The 20,227-nt window shown below is 38.7% G+C and overlaps 1 protein-coding gene across 1 annotated transcript; it reads right to left on the reverse strand.

Annotated features, from left to right (window-relative positions):
- Positions 1-359: 359 nt before the first annotated feature.
- On the reverse strand, positions 360-13,852 carry GATM (glycine amidinotransferase). Its single transcript, XM_037395824.1, has 9 exons — positions 13,739-13,852; positions 13,079-13,297; positions 8,486-8,681; positions 7,090-7,280; positions 5,602-5,739; positions 5,153-5,317; positions 3,210-3,273; positions 3,005-3,121; positions 360-1,399 (listed from the first exon to the last, which is right to left on the reverse strand). The coding sequence occupies exons 1-9, from the start codon at positions 13,805-13,807 to the stop codon at positions 1,287-1,289; spliced, it is 1,272 nt and encodes a 423-aa protein (XP_037251721.1). The 5' UTR covers positions 13,808-13,852; the 3' UTR covers positions 360-1,286.
- Positions 13,853-20,227: the final 6,375 nt, after the last annotated feature.

The following is a 20,227-nucleotide window of genomic DNA, read 5'->3' on the forward strand; positions in this document are numbered from 1 at the left end:
AGCTCTTCCAGTCTGCCATATCATCTGTTTAGTCCTACCCAATTCTGTGTAAAATATGGCCATACGGTTTATATGTGAGCATGTTGTGCCAAGGTGTGGATTCTTCCACACTCTGGTAAGAAACAGCTACTAGGTACTACTTTCCCCCACCAGTCATACTTCTGTGCAAAATAGAAACAGAAACATACTATACGAACAATATAGTACACGGGCTTTCTGCATTACACAAGTGCCCAATATGTTACACGTTTTACAGAAAAAAGAAGAATCCATGTGTATTTTATATTTCTGTATGTATCCTACAAACATGTACCCATCCAGACATTTCATCCTCGCCCATTTTCAGAAGGGCAACAAACTGAGAATGAAACAAAACTTTATTAGCATAAAAAGTACATATTAAGTAATCAAATTCCTTCAGAGCATCTGGCATGTTTGATACATCTTTCTGTATCTGCTACAGCTGGAGGAAGAATAGGTTGTAAGATGTCAGAGGTTTAGGGTTAGAGGAGGGTTGGTGGTAGGGTTGGGTTTCTTGGTGCCTTTTTTTAAGTTATGTAAACAATTCAGTGAAACCTATACAAGCAGAATATTACCTATCATTTGTACACTTAAAAGTTAAATAAAAACCAATTTTAGCAATACAAAAAGCAATATAAAAAAGTATTCAGATGCATGACATGCATCAGAATGAAATGTAGAAGGACATGTCAAGTAAGTGAACCTGTCTTAAAAGTTAGATCATACTGGAAATTCTCTGTAAATATCTGCATGGCTTGACACAAAACATTATCAAATTACTTGGTTCCATAAGAAATCTGTACAGTTGCATCTATTTTAACTTTGTTAAACACAATTATATTAGAACAATAGACTGATAAAAAGGAATAAGGAAAGTTTTCTCAAGTTTAACATTTCAAGCTGCCTATTTGATAGCGTAACCAGACAGAGGTAGATGTCCATTATTAGTAGCCAAGTTATTCTAGCAAGACCTTTTAGCTATCTTGCCAGGTTTTTACATTCAAAACCAATGTGAAAAGGCTTCATAGATGAAGGGCATCTTTCAAAAAGCCAGCCAGAAAACCTGTATTGCTGATGGAAGTACTTTCAATTATATTGCTGAAAGTAAAGAGTATGTAAGAATAAATCATTTATCAGACCACTGCAAGGACACCGCTGATCAAGCACTAGAGCTCATGCAGTCATTTTAACAAAAGGGAAATTAATTTGTTTATTTCCTATGCTTATTTTAGAAGCTGAACCATTGCTGCCTATCTGGCTCATAACTAGTCAAAATAAGATTGTAGGGTACCACGACGGCGGATATCACACGTCCAGCAATGGAAGCCACCTCCCAGTGAATTGGCATGGCGAATATTCACTTTGATTGTAGAAATGCCTACAAGAAACATACATTGCATACTTTAAAATTAAAATATCAAAATCATGTGGTAAGCTTTGATCAGAACATTAGATAAAGCTTTATCTAATCATACGGCTAGATGAAAGGAAGTACAGGAAGTTATTTCCTACTCATTTGTTAAGAATTTATTTTCCCAAATTCTAGGCAGAGAACAAGCTAGAAACATAGCTGGCTTGTTTATTCCAGCAATACTCTCAGGAATATACAGTGCCTGGAGCACTACCAGCGTTTGATGTGTTACGATGTGCCAGTAATAAAAAGGAAAAATTCAGTCTTCGGAGTATGCAAAGAATTAGCTGAAATTCTGCTACAGTATATGACCAGGGCACATTTACATAAATCTGTGTGAGCATTTATGGTTCAGACACTGAATGTGCTCTTTCCATTGCCTTTCACGGAAAGAAGCATTTGAGGTACAGAGCTCAGAGTCCCTTCTTCTCTGCAAGGGGAAAGAGGCTGTTATACTTACCACCTAGGTCAAGCTTCCTCCCACTTCTTTTCAGCTCTGAAGCTTCAGCTGTTTCTCAGTTTATACAAAGTCCAGACAGATGGACTAGGATCAGAAGACTTTTCTGTTACGAAGCTTGCTTTTTGTTTCACCATGGTACCAATCCTTCTGTGTTCACAGTTGCCGTCTACTACCTTTGGATCATTCTGTCCTTCCCATAATTTTTCTCCCTTTAAAGGAGTCTTTTGCTACTGGGGAGTATTATCTTTTACTCTACAATACAACGATCCCTCACTTCCCTTGCCTTATCACCCACCAGCCTTCTTCCTACCCTGTCAACTTTTGCGTCACCATGTACTTGTACTGCAGCAATAGTTCAGCTGGCTGTAGCACCAAGCATACTAACCACCTATGAGCCACAAGAAGATCTACATAAATCTTTCACTCCCAGCATAATGGAAGCAGTTAGATTAACTGCATGAGTTCAGATTTAAGTCTATATTATTTGTCTTTGCAGTGAGCTGTGCATAGAAGACTTTCAGATTTTATATTCAATTACAGTTCTCATACCACTGCATACCTAAAGGAATTGCAACGTAACATGAGGTTACACCCCACAGGACTTAAATTCTCCATAAATGAGCAGAAATACCTCAGTTAAGTGGTCTTAATTTGACAGTTTAAAGTACAATGAGTCTGAAACTAGAGAAATCTGAAAGTGTTTTGGCAATGAGGTACAGCCTGCTCTACATTACTCACCAATACATGCACTTAACTTCTCCAAGACAGATTTTGACTTCCAAACTGAGCAGACAGTTTTACATTGAAAAAGCTCATTCAAAAGCTTTTTACTCATGCTAGCAGTAAATTCAATTGCTACTCATACCTTTATTTGCTGCAATAGTACGCAATTGTAGGGGACACGAGATGTAAGAAGCCCATATTCATATGTCTGAAATATTCAGAAGAGAAATCACTGAGTGATTCTTACTTGCTAATCCAATTGTTTGAATACCTTTTCCAGTGCTGGCTGCTTTGAATAATTTAAGTAAAATCTCCATTCATCCTGATGTGTGTAGCTGGTGTCATGATCATTTTATTTTAAGTGTATGTTGAAATATGTTAGGGCATACCCAGATTTTCAAACATCTTCTGAATTGATGTCTCATTGGCATCCACCATCACACGTTTCTCATCCAGCATTAGGACATTCATGGAGAGCCATTTAGAAGACATCCACAGTGGGTGATCTAAACACATAAGAATGAACCCATGTTGCCCATATCAACACTCTTAAGAATACTATTGAAATCCTTAGAGAAGAAAGAGTGAATATACCATCTGGGATGAGTGGCACTGGGGGGCGAATCACAGTCCAGCCTGCTTTCTTGAAGAGCTCAATCTGAAAGAACAATATAATTAGATTCTAAACAGAGTTCTTAAAGCATCATATTATGTCCTCCAACCTATGCCATATTATCTCAGGCTGTTTCAATATACATGACATCCTCTTTTCTCTGTTCACTACTCATGCCCTCATTCAAGTTCCATCTACAAACCCAGTTTTCATACAAACATTTTTTGAAAGCCTTTCTGAGCTTTGCGTACCCCTAGCATTTGTTTCTACCGGTTTTATGTATGCTAAGTATACTAAGATATGTTAAAGGCAAAAGGTAGCACATGCAGTTTGGATTCTGTGAAGTAAAGATGTTAGTAGCAGCACAAAAATATTAAATTCTTTATTTCTTTTTTATAATTTCTTACCATATGACTGCAAAAGCCATTGATATGCATTACACTGCCATTTATAGAAACAAACCCACCAAAAATACCACATAAAATTACATTTGCATCTTGCTTCGTAAGAAACTTAATATGTAGTTTATTTAACAAAGGGAACAAAATAAAAGCATCCTAGGGAATAATTTGTGTCTTTAAGAATTACACAAATTAAAAATATAAGGAGGATAATTTGGCTAAGAGAATTGGCTCTTCAACTTTATTGTCTGAATACTCCGAAGAGCTCTTTGTTCAAGTGTTGCCACGAGGTGGAGCTCCGATCCTGAAAATTTAAAAACTTAATCTGCCTGGTTTGCCAGGATTTTAAAGAAGAGTTGCCTTTCACTCGCACCTCACACACCCCACCTCCCCACCCCCCAGCTTTTTCCGGTCATCAAGAAATGCCAGATTAGTTTTTACAAAAGAAAGCTACGTCTATCTTTTCTATCTACACAGACAGCAGTTTTCCATGAAAAAAGTCCCAGGGAGACCTCTTAGAACTAAGATTATGAAAAACAGGGGAAGGGAAAAGAGGAGGAAGAGATTATGATTGTTTTAAAAATTGTATTCTTATAATAGATATTACAAGAGGCAGTAATTCAATGGGACCATATGCATTTAAGCCACTTGCCAAGAAGAGAGTAACACTGCTTCCAAGAGCTATGCTGTGTACATGATTCCATAATCTCTGCTGCATGCAGCTCTATCCCGCCAATCCACTATTGATCAGCTATTCCCATGTCGTTGTACAGCTGCTGAAATCATGGGGATCCTCACAAAAATCCTCAAGCACTGACAGGTAACTTGTCTAACATGAGCTCCTGCTCTCTGGAAGGCTTTCTGGTCGGATTACAGTTTAGCAATATTAGTTTTTTCTCAGAGTGGTACTAAGTTTTACATAACTGAACCACGCCTCTCCTCTTTCCTACTTTTCAAAAAGTATTTCTCATTCAGTTATTCAAAGCTGAATTCCTGAGAAATTATCAGCCTCCTGCCATTGGTACTTTTAACAACACCAAAGGAAAGACTTCCAAAATAGGAATAAAAAGGAGGGATTACTCATCTGCGCTGCAGAAAACCCTCAGCTTCTCCTTGGATACAATTAATATGTTGAAGTAGTGGAAGTGTTCAAAGAAGTAGTATATTCTATGTACTTGCTTTGATACTATATTGTTACAAAACAGATTACTTCTATCATATTTAAACCATGAACATCGGAAGAAGCACACAACATATCTGCGTAGCCTCACAAGACAGCACTAAGAGCAGTAGCAGAAATTTGTGGGAGAACAATAGTCATTGAACTACTGAGAAAGTTCTAGAGTCAAGATACAAATACATCTATAAGTTCCTGAACAATTGAGTGCTATTTAAATCCAATAATTTAATATTATTCAAGTGTATACAAAACAGACTTGTGGATTAGCAATTATACAGCAGGGACCTAATCCAGTTGAGTCATTTTTAAACACAAAACACTTTCCCCTCTGCTATGCTCTTACCTGATGGCAGGGACGGTCTGGGTTAGAGAGCACAAGACCAGGTCCAATGATATTAAAAGTGGCATCAATGTGCATAGGGTTAGGATCCTTAAAGGATATTATATGCACTCTATAGTCAGGTGCAAGGTGTCGCCTCATCCATTCAATGCCCATGTAATTTGTAACCTGAAAACAGGACAAAGTTTCACTAGGCTAGAATATAAAATGCATCCAAGCCTAGTTTGTCTAAGGTTTTCTTTAAATATTTAAAGCCATAATAATAGAAGTCTGTGCCTTTAGCTAACCCTCTTAACTGTAAGACAGTCTCATCCTGTATCTCAGACATTAGACATTTCACGAATCGTAACTTTTCCCAACACTCTTACGTTAATCCTGTCCAGGAATTTAAGAAGACATAAATACAAGTATCAAAACTGATACCAAAACTGTTGGATGAAACCTTTGTTTACCTGGCTCCTTTGTACAAAGATATCTTTTCCCGCTCTAATGAAGTCAGCAGCATCAAAGCATGGCTCAAATTCAGTAGTTACAAATTTTCCCTGAGCAGCTAGTTTATGTCTGTCTTCAACAGAGTGGATTGGATAATCCTAGTTATAGAAAAAGGAATAACAACTTTAAGTTGGAGATGGTAAGGGAAAGTTTTCAAACTATTTGCTACTGAAGAGTACTTTGAAACTAAGAAAAAATGTTTGTATTGATAGCTGGGTGTTCCTGGGAGGTGGTTTGGTTTACTTGTTACTAGAATAAAAAAAGAAAGTATAAATGTGGAAGCCCAAGTAACAGGTTTTAAGTACATTCAAGGATAGGTGATGAGATAAGAGACAATGGTTATACCAAGAAGCTAATTGCTCTTCAGAGCCACCGTCTTTACAATAATTCTAGCTTCTGGATCAAAAGTATTCATTATCACTGGAGTTTAACTATCAGTCTAACCAATCACTGCACAGTGACAGAAATACTGGTATGCAAACTATTTTTAACAAAGGTGGACTCCCTACTTTTTCCACATTTTAGAATGGAACAGTACTTCAAACTAGAAGGTAGATCTTCAGGAATTTAAATAAATTTTAGAATGAAACAATGCAATTAAGAACAAATGAGGTATGAAACCCACAAAAAACCCTACTGGTTAAGTAGTTTCTATGCTTTAAAACAGGGTCTGAAAGTTTTCTAATACCAACAGATTATTCTAAGGTAATTTTGTTTAACAAAGACTTGTTTGCATTGTTGATAAGATGTCACTGTTCCCAGAAAGTTATAATCATTCCACAACCAGTTTTACTGCACTTATCGTAGAGGCTCTTACCAAGGTCCTAACACATTTGGGGGCCTATAGGAAACTACCAGATTTGTCAGAGTCAACATTACAAGTGAAAAAAAAATTAAGAAAATACTCACTTAAATATTTGGAAGGCAAATACTCACAGTTTAGATCCTCCACTATTTTTCATGTAACATTCAGAAGATTACATTTAACTTTCATGTAATCATCATGCAAAACAAGAATTAAGAGGGGTTTTTCTGTGACAAAATAATATGTTCTTTCCCACTTTCCTGATACACTCTGGACATATGGACCTCAGACATATGGATATTCTCAGGGAATTTTAATTCTTTAAAGTAATATTTGTGATGTCTTTCTAGCATTCCTTCCTCTTCAGTAATGCTAACTTAAAGCCAGTAAATAAAAAAATTCAAAGCAGACTTGAATTCAATAGACACAACATCCTGTTTCTTATCCCCTAATTACACATACTCAGTTTCAGCTGGAAAGGCTAGAGAATAATTGCATACATTAGAAAACCCACACATTTCCAGAGCTGTTTTGTGTCTTTTCCCCCTGCCCCAATTTTGGGAAACCTAGATATCAGCTTGAAACTATCAAAAAAATTCTGTATAACCAGAACTGAAATTCTGAAGCAAAATGAGAACAATACCTGATCATAAAGTTCATCTGCCATTGTGGGTTTGGGGGCAGTTGTCCACTTAGCACCACAGTTGAAATAATCTTTTATTATTTTCCTATATGCTCTGTACTCAAAGAACCGAGCACGCCAAGCCATAGGCGCTTCAATAATTTCATTTCCCACGACCAACAGGATGTCTCTTGGCATGGCAGCATACATACCTGAAAGGAAAAAGGCTATTAACCTATGAGAAAAATACTCTTTTCTCTAGCTTACTCAATTTTCACCCTCCTTTTTACCATTACTTCTACCCAAAAGAATGGCAAAAAGAATCTTTAGCAAAGTCAGGAAACCAGCACACAATTTGAGGTACTTCCATTCTTCAGTAAGTTTTTAGTAACATTTTTTGTTAAAAATACATGCAACTTTTGCTACAAAGCTTCTTCACTTGTAACAAGTTCGCAGCTAGATGAAAGCCATCTACAAACTACAAGCCACCACTTCATAATTTGGTTGATGGAAATTAGACAAATGCTTAGGAATTACTCAATTATTACACAATAAAAGGTGGAGAGCAAGTTTTCCAAGCAGACCTCATTTCTTTATATGCCATCCTTTTAAAAAGTAGCAGCACAGAAGAGGAATTTGATGGAACACAGAAGTAGTGCAGGAAGTAGTCCCACTAGACTTTTCATTAACATTATCTGTTCCCTAATGAGCTTGAATTCCACTAGAACAACTTAAGAACACATTTGACATGAAAGGAGGTCAGAGACTATGCTTGACGCAAAGCTCAGCGTGAGCCAGTGTGCTCTCACTACAAATAACCAAAGCCACGTAGCGCTATACAAAGAGGGATGTAGCCATTAGGTAGAGAAACATTCAGTTTTCCTTGACGCTAGTGAAGATCCTCCTGGAAAACTGTTTTCCATTTTGGTGTCCATTGTTTAAGATGGATCCTTCGTTGAAGGGCTATCAAGATAGTCAGGGGGGCCTTACAGCACATGACCTGGGAGAAGTGGAGGTACCTCAGCTTATTTCATGTGGCAAGTAAGCGCCAAAGTAGTAACAGCTTACAGCTACTTTCAGGGCCATTAGACATGACAGATGAACACTTCTTGGTAGTGGCAGTGACAGCACAGCAAGGGAATCTGTCAACAGGTGCTGCTGTGGGAAGTTCAGGTTAGGTATTAGGAAAATGTCTTTCATTAGGATATCCACACAGCACTGAAACAGGTCAGCAAATCAGGTGGCACAGTCTCCATTCCTGGATATTTTCCATGTCATAGCTACACAGAGCCATCACTGACCTCATCTAGCACTAGTAACAATCCTGCTCCAAGCAAGAAGGCAGACTAGATGATATCCAAAATGTCTCAGACAAGAGCTAAACAGGCAAGGCCTTCAACAACGGAAGAACATTTACCTGTAGACTCAAAGTCAGGTGTTTTATACTTCACAGACCAGTCAATTGGATCAGGCCTCTTGACAATTACACCTTCTCTTTTCAAAATATTGCACATTTCTTCAATTTCAGCAATAGCTTTTTTTAAATGGCCTTTGGGGAAGCTCTGGCCTCCAAATTTCTGGTAAAATCCCCAATACTTTTCATATGTGTTGGCCTAAAACAAAAGGACAGGTAGGTGACAAAGAATAAGCATCAGTTATTTTGGTAGAGTGAAATAGATGAACATTAAAAATTGTGTCTCATGCAAGGTTTCTTGTTCTCCTTTCATTGACTTGCCATTGTTTTGTACGTGTGATGGCCCTAACATGTCATAGTGTGCTTTATATTTGATTCCTACAATATTTGTATAGTTGCTAAAAATTGTCGATGTCCTGCTGATTCTTCTAAAATAAAGAGGCAGGAAAGAAGGGAGGGGGAAAAGGAAGGGAAAAGCATCAATGCTGCAGATAAATGCTCAATTATTCCTGCTTGAGAATCCCTATCCTGGTAGCACTCTGCTGTCTTTATTTTTCGCCTTTACTACTTCTATTTATACACACCATTGGCAACGCTTCACTCAGATGTTTTATGATGTGCATGTGCTCAGTCATTAAACTTATATAAGCACAGGTGTTAAGACTAACTGTGAATGGCTGCTGTCTTCACAAACACTTCCATACAGTAACGAAGTTAAGTTTCAGCTGTATGTGCCAAGCAGGCTCATTGAACTAGCAGATAGCTTCAGCACTGCTAATAGACTGTACATGTGGCATGATTCCCAAGAAAAAAAAAAAAAAAGTCCTCTGAGGAACAGCAGGAAAAAAGGGAAAGCCATTCTGAATGGGGAGAAGAAAGCACACATTTAATTCCCACTTGCAAGTTTAGTTTGACTTTTGGATGGGATTTTCAGGGTATTTCATTTCTTCATAGTTTTGGATATACATGGATCAGTAGCTTATATTACTTGTTTCTACTGATGGAAATACAATTATAAATGTAATAAATATCTCCAGAAGTCTCTTCCCCTTTTTAGCCATAGCTCTACAAAAAGTCTCATTATTTATCCAATTACAGATGAAACCCAAGAGACTACATTACATTTCAGTTGGTATTTAGTGACTAGTATTGCCAAGCATCTATGAAAGATTTGGTCCTTATTACACTAGACCTGTACAAATCCACACCAAACGCTACAAAGCCTGCTATTTAATAAGGCTGGCAGATATGCTTTTAAATGAAAACAGCCTTAGGCTCATCCCCAAAACACATACATCCGTAGTCACCTTGTTAAAACCTCACTTTGGTCACAGTGGTGACATCAGGAATTGTAAAGCCATCCCAAGGACATGTAATACACCTTGTTGGCTAGAAGAGGCCATACTTCAGATACAGCAGCAGTCTAGGAAATGTCAGAGATACTACATTCAACTGTCAATGTTGATGTAAAGCAAGTACAACACTTACAGACCTAAATCCTCCGCTCCTGAAATCCTGTGATGTCTTCTCAAATTAAAAACTAATTCAAAAGAATGTCCTAGTTAAGTTAATAATGTCATGGCTAAGAAAATCCAGACACAAATGATGCTGCTTCAGTTCAGTGTATCTTTGGAAGTACTTCATTCAGATTTATAAGCTGGGAAACCAGCAGTTTTGATGGGTCTCTGCTAATACTAACATGACAGAGGAACAAATACATATGGAGCCCTTCCACAACAGCGGAAGGGATGAGAAACAGGTGAACAAGTGGTCAGGCCTTCCTTCTACCAGAGTCCTGCTCATTCAGGCAGCATGAGTGACAGCAATGGGATGCAGGGAGAATCTGCCCTTCCACACACAAGGTTATCTCCTGACTGTTATAATTTGTGATGTGTTTTTTTAAAGCCTGTCAGGTCCAGAGCCTCAGTTTTTCCTTATACAACTAAAATTCGCTAGTTTTAAACTGCAGGTTTTATAACCAATATAACCAGTGACCTCCATTCATACTTAGCAGAAGGCACGTGATGCACATCAACACTAGTATTGCTACTTACAGGGACAGTAACTGGGAGTTCTGGCTATTGTATTTCACTGGAGCAACACACACATAGATGCCTTACCTTTCAGCCACAGAGATTTTGCAGAACAGCTGAATCTATTAATAAATTTCAGTATTGGCAAGGTAGGCTTTGGACTACTGTTTGGGTTTCTCAGCAATGCCCCCAGACAAAATTACTGTTGCAGTTTCTACAACAAAATTTAAGACAAAAGCAGAGAAAACTAGAAGAAACCACATCTCAGCTGGCATGCTCTATTACTATTCTGTTCTGACCTCATTTGGTTAGTTATGGCTTAATGGGCAGCAGAACCAGGCTAGCCATCTAGCATAGAATCATAGAATAATTTAGGTTGGAAAAGACATTTAAGATCATTAAGTCCAACCATTAACCCAGCACAGCCAAGTCCACAACTAAACCTTGTCTCTAGAGTGCCGCATCTACACATCTTTTAAATATCTCCAGGGATAGTGACTCAAATACATCCCTGGGCAGCTTGCTCCTATGCTTGGCCAACCTTTCAGTGAAGAAATTTTCCCTAATAACCAATTTAAACCTTCCCTGGCACATCTTGAGGCCGTTTCCTCTTGTCCTGTCGCTTGTTACTTGAGAGAAGAGACTGACCCCCACCTTGCTATGACCCCCTTGCAGGCAGCTGTAGGGAGCGATAAGGTCCCCTCTTGAGCCTCCTTTTCCCCAGGCTAAACAGCCCCAGGTCCCTCAGCTATTCCTCATAAGATGTGCTCCAGCCCCTTCCCCACCTCTGTTGCCCATCTGTGGACACGCTCCAGCATTTCAATGTCCATCTGGCAGTGAGGAGCCCAAAACTGAACACAGTATTTGAGGTGCAGCCTCACCAGTGCCAAGTACAGGGGGACAACCACTTCCCTAGTCCTGCTGGCCACACTATTCCTGATACAAGTCAGAATGCTGTTGGCCTTCTTGGCCACCTGGGCACAACTGCTGGCTCATATTCAGCTGGCTGTAGACCAACACCTCCAGGTCCTTTTCTGTCAGGCAGCTGGTCACATTTCAGCCAGTTAGACATTTGATAGAGTATTTTTTTCTGACACTAAAGCTACCCTTTAGCCATTACTTGAGAACAGAATTTTGCCTCATCTAATGTTACAATGTAAAAAAGTTAGACATGCTTTTTTCCTTATTCTTTCTGTATACTCACTATGGCAGTTTTAAGTACATAAATGCACATACATACACTTGTATGCTAGAAATGCCTGTCCTCATTTGCTTCTTTTTCTGAATCTGCTAGAATACCTTTGGAGTGTCTGAAACAGGATTCCAGAGGTTGGTAACTGAGCTTCAGCTTTCAAGGACTAAATGCCAGCCATAATGAAATCAGTGGTAAAGTTTTCATTGTGCTCACTGGGTCATGATACCAGCTCAAATGTCCCAGTGTAAGTCAGATGATTACTTTTCTATCTGAGAATCAGAACTACCAAGCTGCAGTAACTCATTCACACTCCTCCAACCACTTATGTTTCCACCCAGAATCATAGCCCAGATTCTAAAGAAAAACATAAAAACATGAGAAGGCTAAGGGAAGAGAAGTTTTCTTCACAAGTACATCCCAAACTTCCTCTAAACCACCATTTCTAGCACTTTAAACGTATTTTCAGTATCTTTGTTTGCCATTCCTTCAATGTCACATCAGAAGAATTCCCTTTCTCTTTTTAACTGAGGTCTTCTAGTCAACTTTGTCAACATACCCTTTAAAATTTTACTGAGGTCTCCTCAGCAGCAGTATGCCAGCTCATTTTGCTGCAATAGATACAGATTAGGTACTGCCTTGGAGCTAGCAACATGCTGTACCACTGGAAGAAAACAATTCAGGATCATCCCCACAAATGCAGGTAACAACATATACTTAGCAACTTTAAAGTCCAGGTAAAGTACACAATAAAAATCTGGACCAAGCCCACTGTTTGAGTGTTCCTGTTCTAAAAAACAACATTTCAAAGAACAAATAAATGTGGATTTATTTAGGTTGCTTTTGTAGTTTCAGGCATAGAAAAAGCCTGAAGAACAGAGGTGTATATATTTCCATATAATACATACTGCAGCACGTAAAAGCTGCAGGGAGCTATTTAAACAGAATAGTCCTGCTAGTCTACAGCTGTAGAACTCAATCTTTCTCAGCTTAAGTAGAAAGCTACACTTTTTCCTCAAGTGGTAACCTACTCGGATTTGAGCCCAACTAAACTTACATCAGTCCTATCAACTATCTCAAAAGCTTGAGTGTGTACTTTGATAGCATCAGGGCTATATAACTAGAGGAGATTGCACATTAGAGATTCTCTCCACTACTGAATTCTGTCAGAACAGCTAATTCAGTTGAAACCAGAAAGAAAAAGCACATCTGCCACCAACATGACTATGCCATAAAGTTTCACAGAGGAGCTACTTTGAAAGAAGAATCCTCAAGAGTAAACACCACACCTTGTGTGCTGCAAAGCTTAAGTAAACCGCATATATAAAACCCGCATTATTTCCTATTAAGGTTGCTTTTTTTATTGTTTACCTTAACCTCCACAGAAAAAGGTGGGACACAAGCATTTTCAGCTCTTCCCACAATGACCTCTTCCAGTGGGTCCCATTCATTGTATGAGCAGACAGGACAGTCCTTAGGCACAGGGCTAGTAGCCTTGTTGTCAGCAGCAGCACAGGCGTTCTGGGAGGCTGTAGCTGCCTGGGTGCTCTGGAAAGATCGCTGCACCCATCCTGTAAAGACTCTTCCAAGCTTAAAATAAAAATAAGAATGAAATTTATGTTTCCCTTACAAAAGGAAAAACGCAACGATTCAGTCCACCAGTACCTTACATGTAATCCCAAAGCAATGTACCTTATTTGGAGCATTAACCGAAACACAGTGTTTGTTACAGCCATTCTAATTTATTCACAGTCAACTAGATGCTTAAAGGACAAACTGCTTTTTAAAATACATGTGGTTTAGAAGGGTAATGGCATAGGAGCACAGCACTCACGCTGAACTCTGCTGCTGAGCTGGGAGGATGCATGGGTGAGCCCGAGCCCAGGAAGCCTGCAGCTGTCCCGTGCCCGCTCCCCACCGTTCGGAGCACTCCGCACTCGCCAGCAGGCAGGGGCCGCACAGGACCCCCTCCCACGGAGCATCCTCAAGCCCAGCACCCCGCACTCAGCGCCGGATCTGCGCGGTACCAACCCGCGAGCCGATGAAATGCGCCGCCTCGGCTCCGCGGCTCCCCCCGCGCAAGCACCGCACTCGCAGCATCCCTGCTGGCAGGACAGCACCGCTCCGCACCGCTCCGCGCCCGCACCGCCGCCTTTGTAACAGCCCGCCACGCCCCGGGCCGCCCACCGGCCCCGTCGGGGCGGCGACCCGGCCGCGGGCGGCGGCTGCTGCTGGGTGGCGGGGGGCCCCGGAGGATGAAAGAGCAGCTGGAGCCGCCGAGCCCCAGCCCCAGGGAGGCGCAGCCCGCCTGGATGAGGCAATCGCCCCAGCCGACGGACGGCTTCTTTCAACATACCTGGACTGCATTGCCACAGATGGCTCTGCAGCAGCAACTCCACTTCGAAGATTTCCAGTCGGGTTTAAAACCCCTCTCTACAAAGTGTATTTAAGCGAATCATTCTGTTATTTTCAGTCATCAGATATGTGTATTCTTCATTAAACCTATAGTAGACAAAAAAAAAAGTTACCAAAATTTCCAACAATTTATATGTTAAGAATTCATATTTTCAGACTACAACCTAAAGATGTTGTGATTCACCTAAAAATTTTTCATTATTTAATTACTGAGGGAGTGTTTCAAGAATATCCCAAACAATTTCAAACCCTGGCTTCTCAAAATGCAGTGGTATGATGAAAAGTGACCTTAAAATGAAACGCAAAACGGTAGACCTATACTTATTTTCCCCTGCAAAATTTCTCCATGATAAAATTAACAAATTATCTTCAAAAATACTTCTATCTCAACAGCACTGCAGTCCTCAAGAAATATGTTTGCTACCAGCTCTACATGTATTTAGCATATCTCCCTTAGCCTGATAAATTATTCTGCATTTTCTCAACTTTGCAGACAAGTTCACTTTTAAATCATCTGATTTTGCAAAAGTAAAAAGCAGACATAGCAAAAAATTAGTTTTGCCTGCCTGAGTTATTCCATTTAAAGTTGTAAAAATCTGCATCTTTCTCTCAATTATACCAATTTTGGTCCTGCCTTTATCACCTATGCAGTGCCTAGCATTTCTGCAGCCTTGATCAATACTCCTGCAGCCTATATGCTTTGTTATCTGAAGTGAGCACAATGGGGCATGGCTGTGCACAGACACGGTGTTTAACATTACTTCTATATATAAGATCACAGGGTAGTGCTAGTGAACTCAGCAGATATATCCATAGCAGGAAAAGGTAAACATACTAGTAGAACATATATTAAAATGTAAGCTATGGTCTTAGAACACAGCAAATCCGCTATAATTTTAACACGCCTCAGATATATGAGTAAGCAAGTTTTATTCTACTGGGTAGTTAATGATTCAGCAGTTTGCCTTTTTGGCACAGGTAGATGCTACACCTTCCCAGGAGAAACAGGCCAGTGCAAGTTCTCTCTTCATGAATTTACACAGTTCTCAGAGAAAAGTTAATCATTTTAGTTGGCATGATATCAAGCATGCTTCACCCTGTTTAATATGACTGCAGAACTTTTCCATAACTCATTTTAGTTAGGATTTATTTGTGACATAATTGCCTCAAACACTATTCCTGTATCAAAAAGGATACAAGGATTATTTTTTTTGTTTCAAAAAGAAATTTTCTTGATGTTACTTAATTCTTAGTTGTCAATTTTTGTCATCTATTTAATTTTAAAAAAACCCATAAGTTTATGCTAGTTCTGCTCAAATGCTTGTTATTTGATTCAGTTGATTTTACGAAGATCACCCCACTCACATTGACCTTCTAGAAAAATTAATGATTGGCTTGTGGCTAAATCCAAAGGTCTTACCTCTTTTTCTGCCCTTTTCAACTTATCAGCTAGTTTTGGACCTTTGGATCATTCTTTATCATCTCAGTTTACATAGTTTTTTCTGACTCTGCACAATACTTCTTTTCCTACTTACTACATATGTTTGATGCTTTAAGGGTCCCCAAAATCTCAGATCCCCTTTACTCATAGTAAAGAGCATTTATTTTCCAGCCTTCACTGAGTACCAGTCATTTGACCTCCAGAATGCCCTCATATGGGCCTTGATACCTGCAACATTACCAAGGCACTAACCATCTAAAACACACAGTGGTATCCCTATGCTTCTTTCATCATTTGACCATCTTCTGGATCACTTGAAAAAATATCTCATTTGTGTCCTTAAAGCAGTCACTTATATTTCTCTGTTTACATCTTTTTATTCCTTAACACCCAATACATACATCATGCAGTTCACATTTATGGTGTATGGAAGTGTCATTCCTCACAGTTCCCTCTTTGCCATCAAAACGAAAGCCCTCCTGCTTTTTGTATGTCATCATCTCCCTCTTCTACAAGAAAAGCTTGACCTACCAATCTGCATTTTAACAGTGACAAATCATGGAGCACAACAGCAGTAACGATTATTCAAATGTAAATAAAGCCAAGTTCATTCATTCAGATACAAGAATGTTACTTAAACATGTGGTTAACTAAGCAGGTGCTAAGCTCTTTGGATCAAAAATGTTGTTACAAAGATCACATCATTAACGACATTACACACAATTGGTAGAATCAGTGTAACACCTTGAAAGCTTAGCTCACTACCCAGAAGCTTGCCAACTATTTTCAGAATTATACGCTGATCTAGTAAAGATATTTTGTTCCATTGCAAACCTCACCTCAGTATGGAATTCTACCTTGAAACAGGAATAAGAGCTTCAAATCACTATAGCTGAGATCTGGCCTATAAAGATTACCTAGCAAGTTGGGGTTTTTTTTGGTTTGGGGTTTGTTTGTTTTTTTATGGGGCTCAATGCATTTTTTAAAATACTCTCTCCATCATTTTTAATTACTTAAGGTGTCATTCAGGCTTATATAAAACCATCTCATTCTGATAACTAGGTAAACTGTTTAAAGCAATGTAATTCTAGTTAACAAAGCACAACATTCTGGCCCGCAGCATTAGAGAATAAGATATTAAGTAGTAAAATTCTAGTTTAAACCCACAGAATTAGAAAAAGACATACAAAAAGAAAAAACATGAGACATGCAGTAGAAAGGTTATCCTTGGCAACAAGATCCGTGTGTTAGTGAAGATCAAAGTATAAACTTAGCTATGTTTTAGGACAGTAGCTGGCCTCAACTCTCACATATACTCTCACATATATTTTTCTTAACACATATCTAACACAAACAGAAGTCTCAAGGGATTATACTACTGTTCAAATGTGAATTTCCATCTGTCTAGGAATTGAGGTCCTGCCTTTCAGAGCATACATTGTTGTTGTTTAGATTTGTAATGGGGTAAAGCAACACATCTGAAGCACTTGAGGGACATGATGTCTAAGGTTAAGGAATAGCTTACCCTTTCTTACCAGTATTTCTGCTATATTACTGATTAAAGCAATTTGGTATAAGATATCTGGTGTAAGCTGGTCTTAGCATTTACATATACTCAACAGTTTTACTCATCCTTACTTTTACTTAACTTACAGAAATTTACTCTGTTCAACCATACAAATGTGAGAGACTTCAGTTCCTTCTAGTGCCTTGTCAAGCATACTGCTTGCTAAATTCTAGCAGACTACACCCATAAGAAGAGAATTCGGCACAGCAAATCTTATCTGCTAGCTATCAGGAACAACATAGAAGAATCCAGTATGCTTCTTAGAAAGCAAGTTTCAAACTCCCTGAAGTTCAGAAGTCTGGCTGTTCCAGATGGGAAGAATAAATGCACCACAAAATATTAAAATTACTTTTTTTTCCTCCCTTTAGTTCATAATTTTGTAGTCAACTCTGAACTCTAAAAAGTCAAAATATTTTGTTACACATAATTAAAAGAATTTCTTTCATTTAAAATATTTCACTTTAACTTGTGACCTATTAAGAGCTGAAAAATCAATGTACTATTTTCAAAGTCCTTTGAAAGATATTGCAATTTTAATAAAATAATATAAATCTTGCTTTATCATTCTTCACACTTAAAAGAAAGAATTAGATTTAATCCCTCATCCAACAGACGCTATGTATGTAAAATAGCAGGAAATTCTTCCTCTCTAATCCCAGCTTCGCTGAAACCGATTTAATCTTTAAACTGGCTGACAAACTCTACGTGACTTCTATTTTATCTTTTGTAGTTATTGAAGGACAAATCCTGTAGTTTTCCCCTAAATGCCAATTCTGAGTACTTTTTGGAAGATTTTCTGTCCTTCTACGTCAGGACATCTTCACTGTGGGACATGCCGAAGTGCCAAATTCTTTGTCAGACTGAATGCAACCTGCTACAATGGAGTTTTGACTACAGAATGAAACACTTAGTAGAAGAACTAAGCAAAACTGATTTCCTCTCTTTTTGTGCAATTCATACAGTAAACAGCAAATCATAATTATAAACTGGATGGTATTTACCATATTCAGAGATCAGAATTTACAAGGAACTTCCATCACGTGGTGGATACACTGGTGTGTAATAGCTCTGCAACCTTTCTGCTAGTTGAGGCACTTAAGAGGTCTTTTTATTCCTGTTCAGCTAGTTATTATCACAAAACTTGTAGGAACTTAATACCATTGAGACCTATGACCTTTTCTCAAATTTGTCTGAAAGCAGCCAACAGGTTCAAGTTACAGGGAGGGGAAGGAGAGAACACAGACATGTACGCACATACACAACCCACAGTCATATAACCTTATGCTCTTAGGAGGCAAGACCGAAACCTTCCTCATCTTTAAGAAATCAAAAGATTAAAAAATTTCTCATGTTTGAAAGCATATGATTTATGTAGATGTTTTCTCTATGAAACTTAGGTAGCAATAGATCAAAATTTTGTGAGATTATTAGCACACTGGTATGATTCAATTTTTAGTGTATTATTTTGGTTTTTTAATGCAAATATTGTTCTTCATATCTTTCTGTTAAAATGTCTTAAATTTAATTGCGAAGTGCAATCCAATCACATATACAATCAAAATGCATTTCAACATCTGTGATTCAAAATAACGTCTCAATATTAATACATCTTGCACTAAATTTCAAGCATGCCTGATAATTTAGTAAATACTTTAACTCCTTTTTTGGGAATTCCAGGCAGCTGGAATACTAGAAGGACGTAGAGAAACAGTTATGTATCCCTATCCAAAACAAGGCTCAGTAAGGAGCAAAGGAAGCAGTTCAGGTAGTAGAGGTGCATATACGTGAAGGGCAGGAAACTGGCCAGTGAGGAGATAGAAATTGCAATTGAAATAGCAGACACAGTGACAGAGGTCTGGTGAGATAACGATTAGACAAAACTTTTGGCTTAAAAGTAGTCAAAAAAAATATTCTTGAACTTTGAGCAAATAAAATAGTCCTTGTTGACTGAATTCACCTGATTTCAAGAAGACGGGACTTTCCACTGTCCTTCTGGTTACTCACAAATCACATTACATCATAGCAATGTTTGATTTAATAATTAATTTCTTTTCCTAACAGAGCTTGCAGAAATCCACCTTCTGACTAGCTACGCTGTATGTGCACATAAACGTGAGTACCAACATACATATAAATATCTGGTTTAATTTTAGATGTCATGTTTCTATTATAGAAAGGTGACAAAGCTGAAGAAAATTCTATGAAGGCAAGGCATTTGGTGATCATAACCCATGATATTTAACACTGTCATTTCCAAAGGCAGTGCAGCCCTGACTTCTGAAAACCACCCGAGGTTCGTGCAGCAAAAGGCACATCATTTGGTGGCATAGATTTCATTCAGACCAGTATTTCCATGCATACAGTAACATGATCTGCCAACATTTTCCAGGGTCAGTACTGTGATGGTACTTTCCCTCAGGGCTGCCAAGTGAACTTCATGGCTCTAGGACATTTGAAATCTCTTGAATCTCAAATATAAGGTCTTGTGACACAGCCTGTTGTACATCAACTTTTAAAATTCAAAAACTGCTTCACACCTTTCTTGTAGAATATTTGTAGAAATTATTAATAAAACTTTGCTGTGCTCCTGAAATCACAGCTGCATCCATTTTCTTCTCACTCCCACTGGAGTTAAAACTGCAGCCATATCACATTATACATCCAAACAACAATTTCAAAAATTCTGATTCCTTTAACCACTGTGTGGGTGGCAACTGCAAGTAAGCTAAGGCCTCCCAATGTAAAGAGTTTTTGCATGGTTTTTGTGGCAATACTTAGTGTTTGTTCCACATGTTTTCTTTCCTGGAAGAGACAGGAAGCCTTGGCTCTCCAATAACCTCTTCTCCATCCCAGGCTTCCGGGAGAGGACAGCCCAATGCACCAAAGTTATTGGATCTCTATTTACTTTAGGGAGAATGCAACGAAACCCAGAGCTCCTCTGCTTCTCTTTTCTACACTGAGCCACAGAACGCCTTGAAGAGACTCCCAGACAAGAGGAATAGCCACAGAGCCTCAGTCACTCTGTGCAGATTCTTAAGCTTTTGAGTATTCCCTTTGACAGACAAGCAATTACTCAGTTACTATTTTCTAGCATATG

Source organism: Falco rusticolus, chromosome 7, assembly GCF_015220075.1.
Source record: "Falco rusticolus isolate bFalRus1 chromosome 7, bFalRus1.pri, whole genome shotgun sequence".
Classification (NCBI taxonomy): Eukaryota; Metazoa; Chordata; class Aves; order Falconiformes; family Falconidae; genus Falco; species Falco rusticolus.

Coding starts and splice junctions, on each gene's coding strand:
- GATM (XM_037395824.1), bottom strand. CDS start 13,807: ATGCTGCGAGTGCGGTGCTTGCGCGGGGGGAGCCGCGGAGCCGAGGCG. Junction 7,281..8,485: donor ACCTGACTTTGAGTCTACAG/GTAAATGTTCTT, acceptor TTTTCCTTTCAG/GTATGTATGCTGCCATGCCA. Junction 5,740..7,089: donor CAGATGAACTTTATGATCAG/GTATTGTTCTCA, acceptor TTCTATAACTAG/GATTATCCAATCCACTCTGT.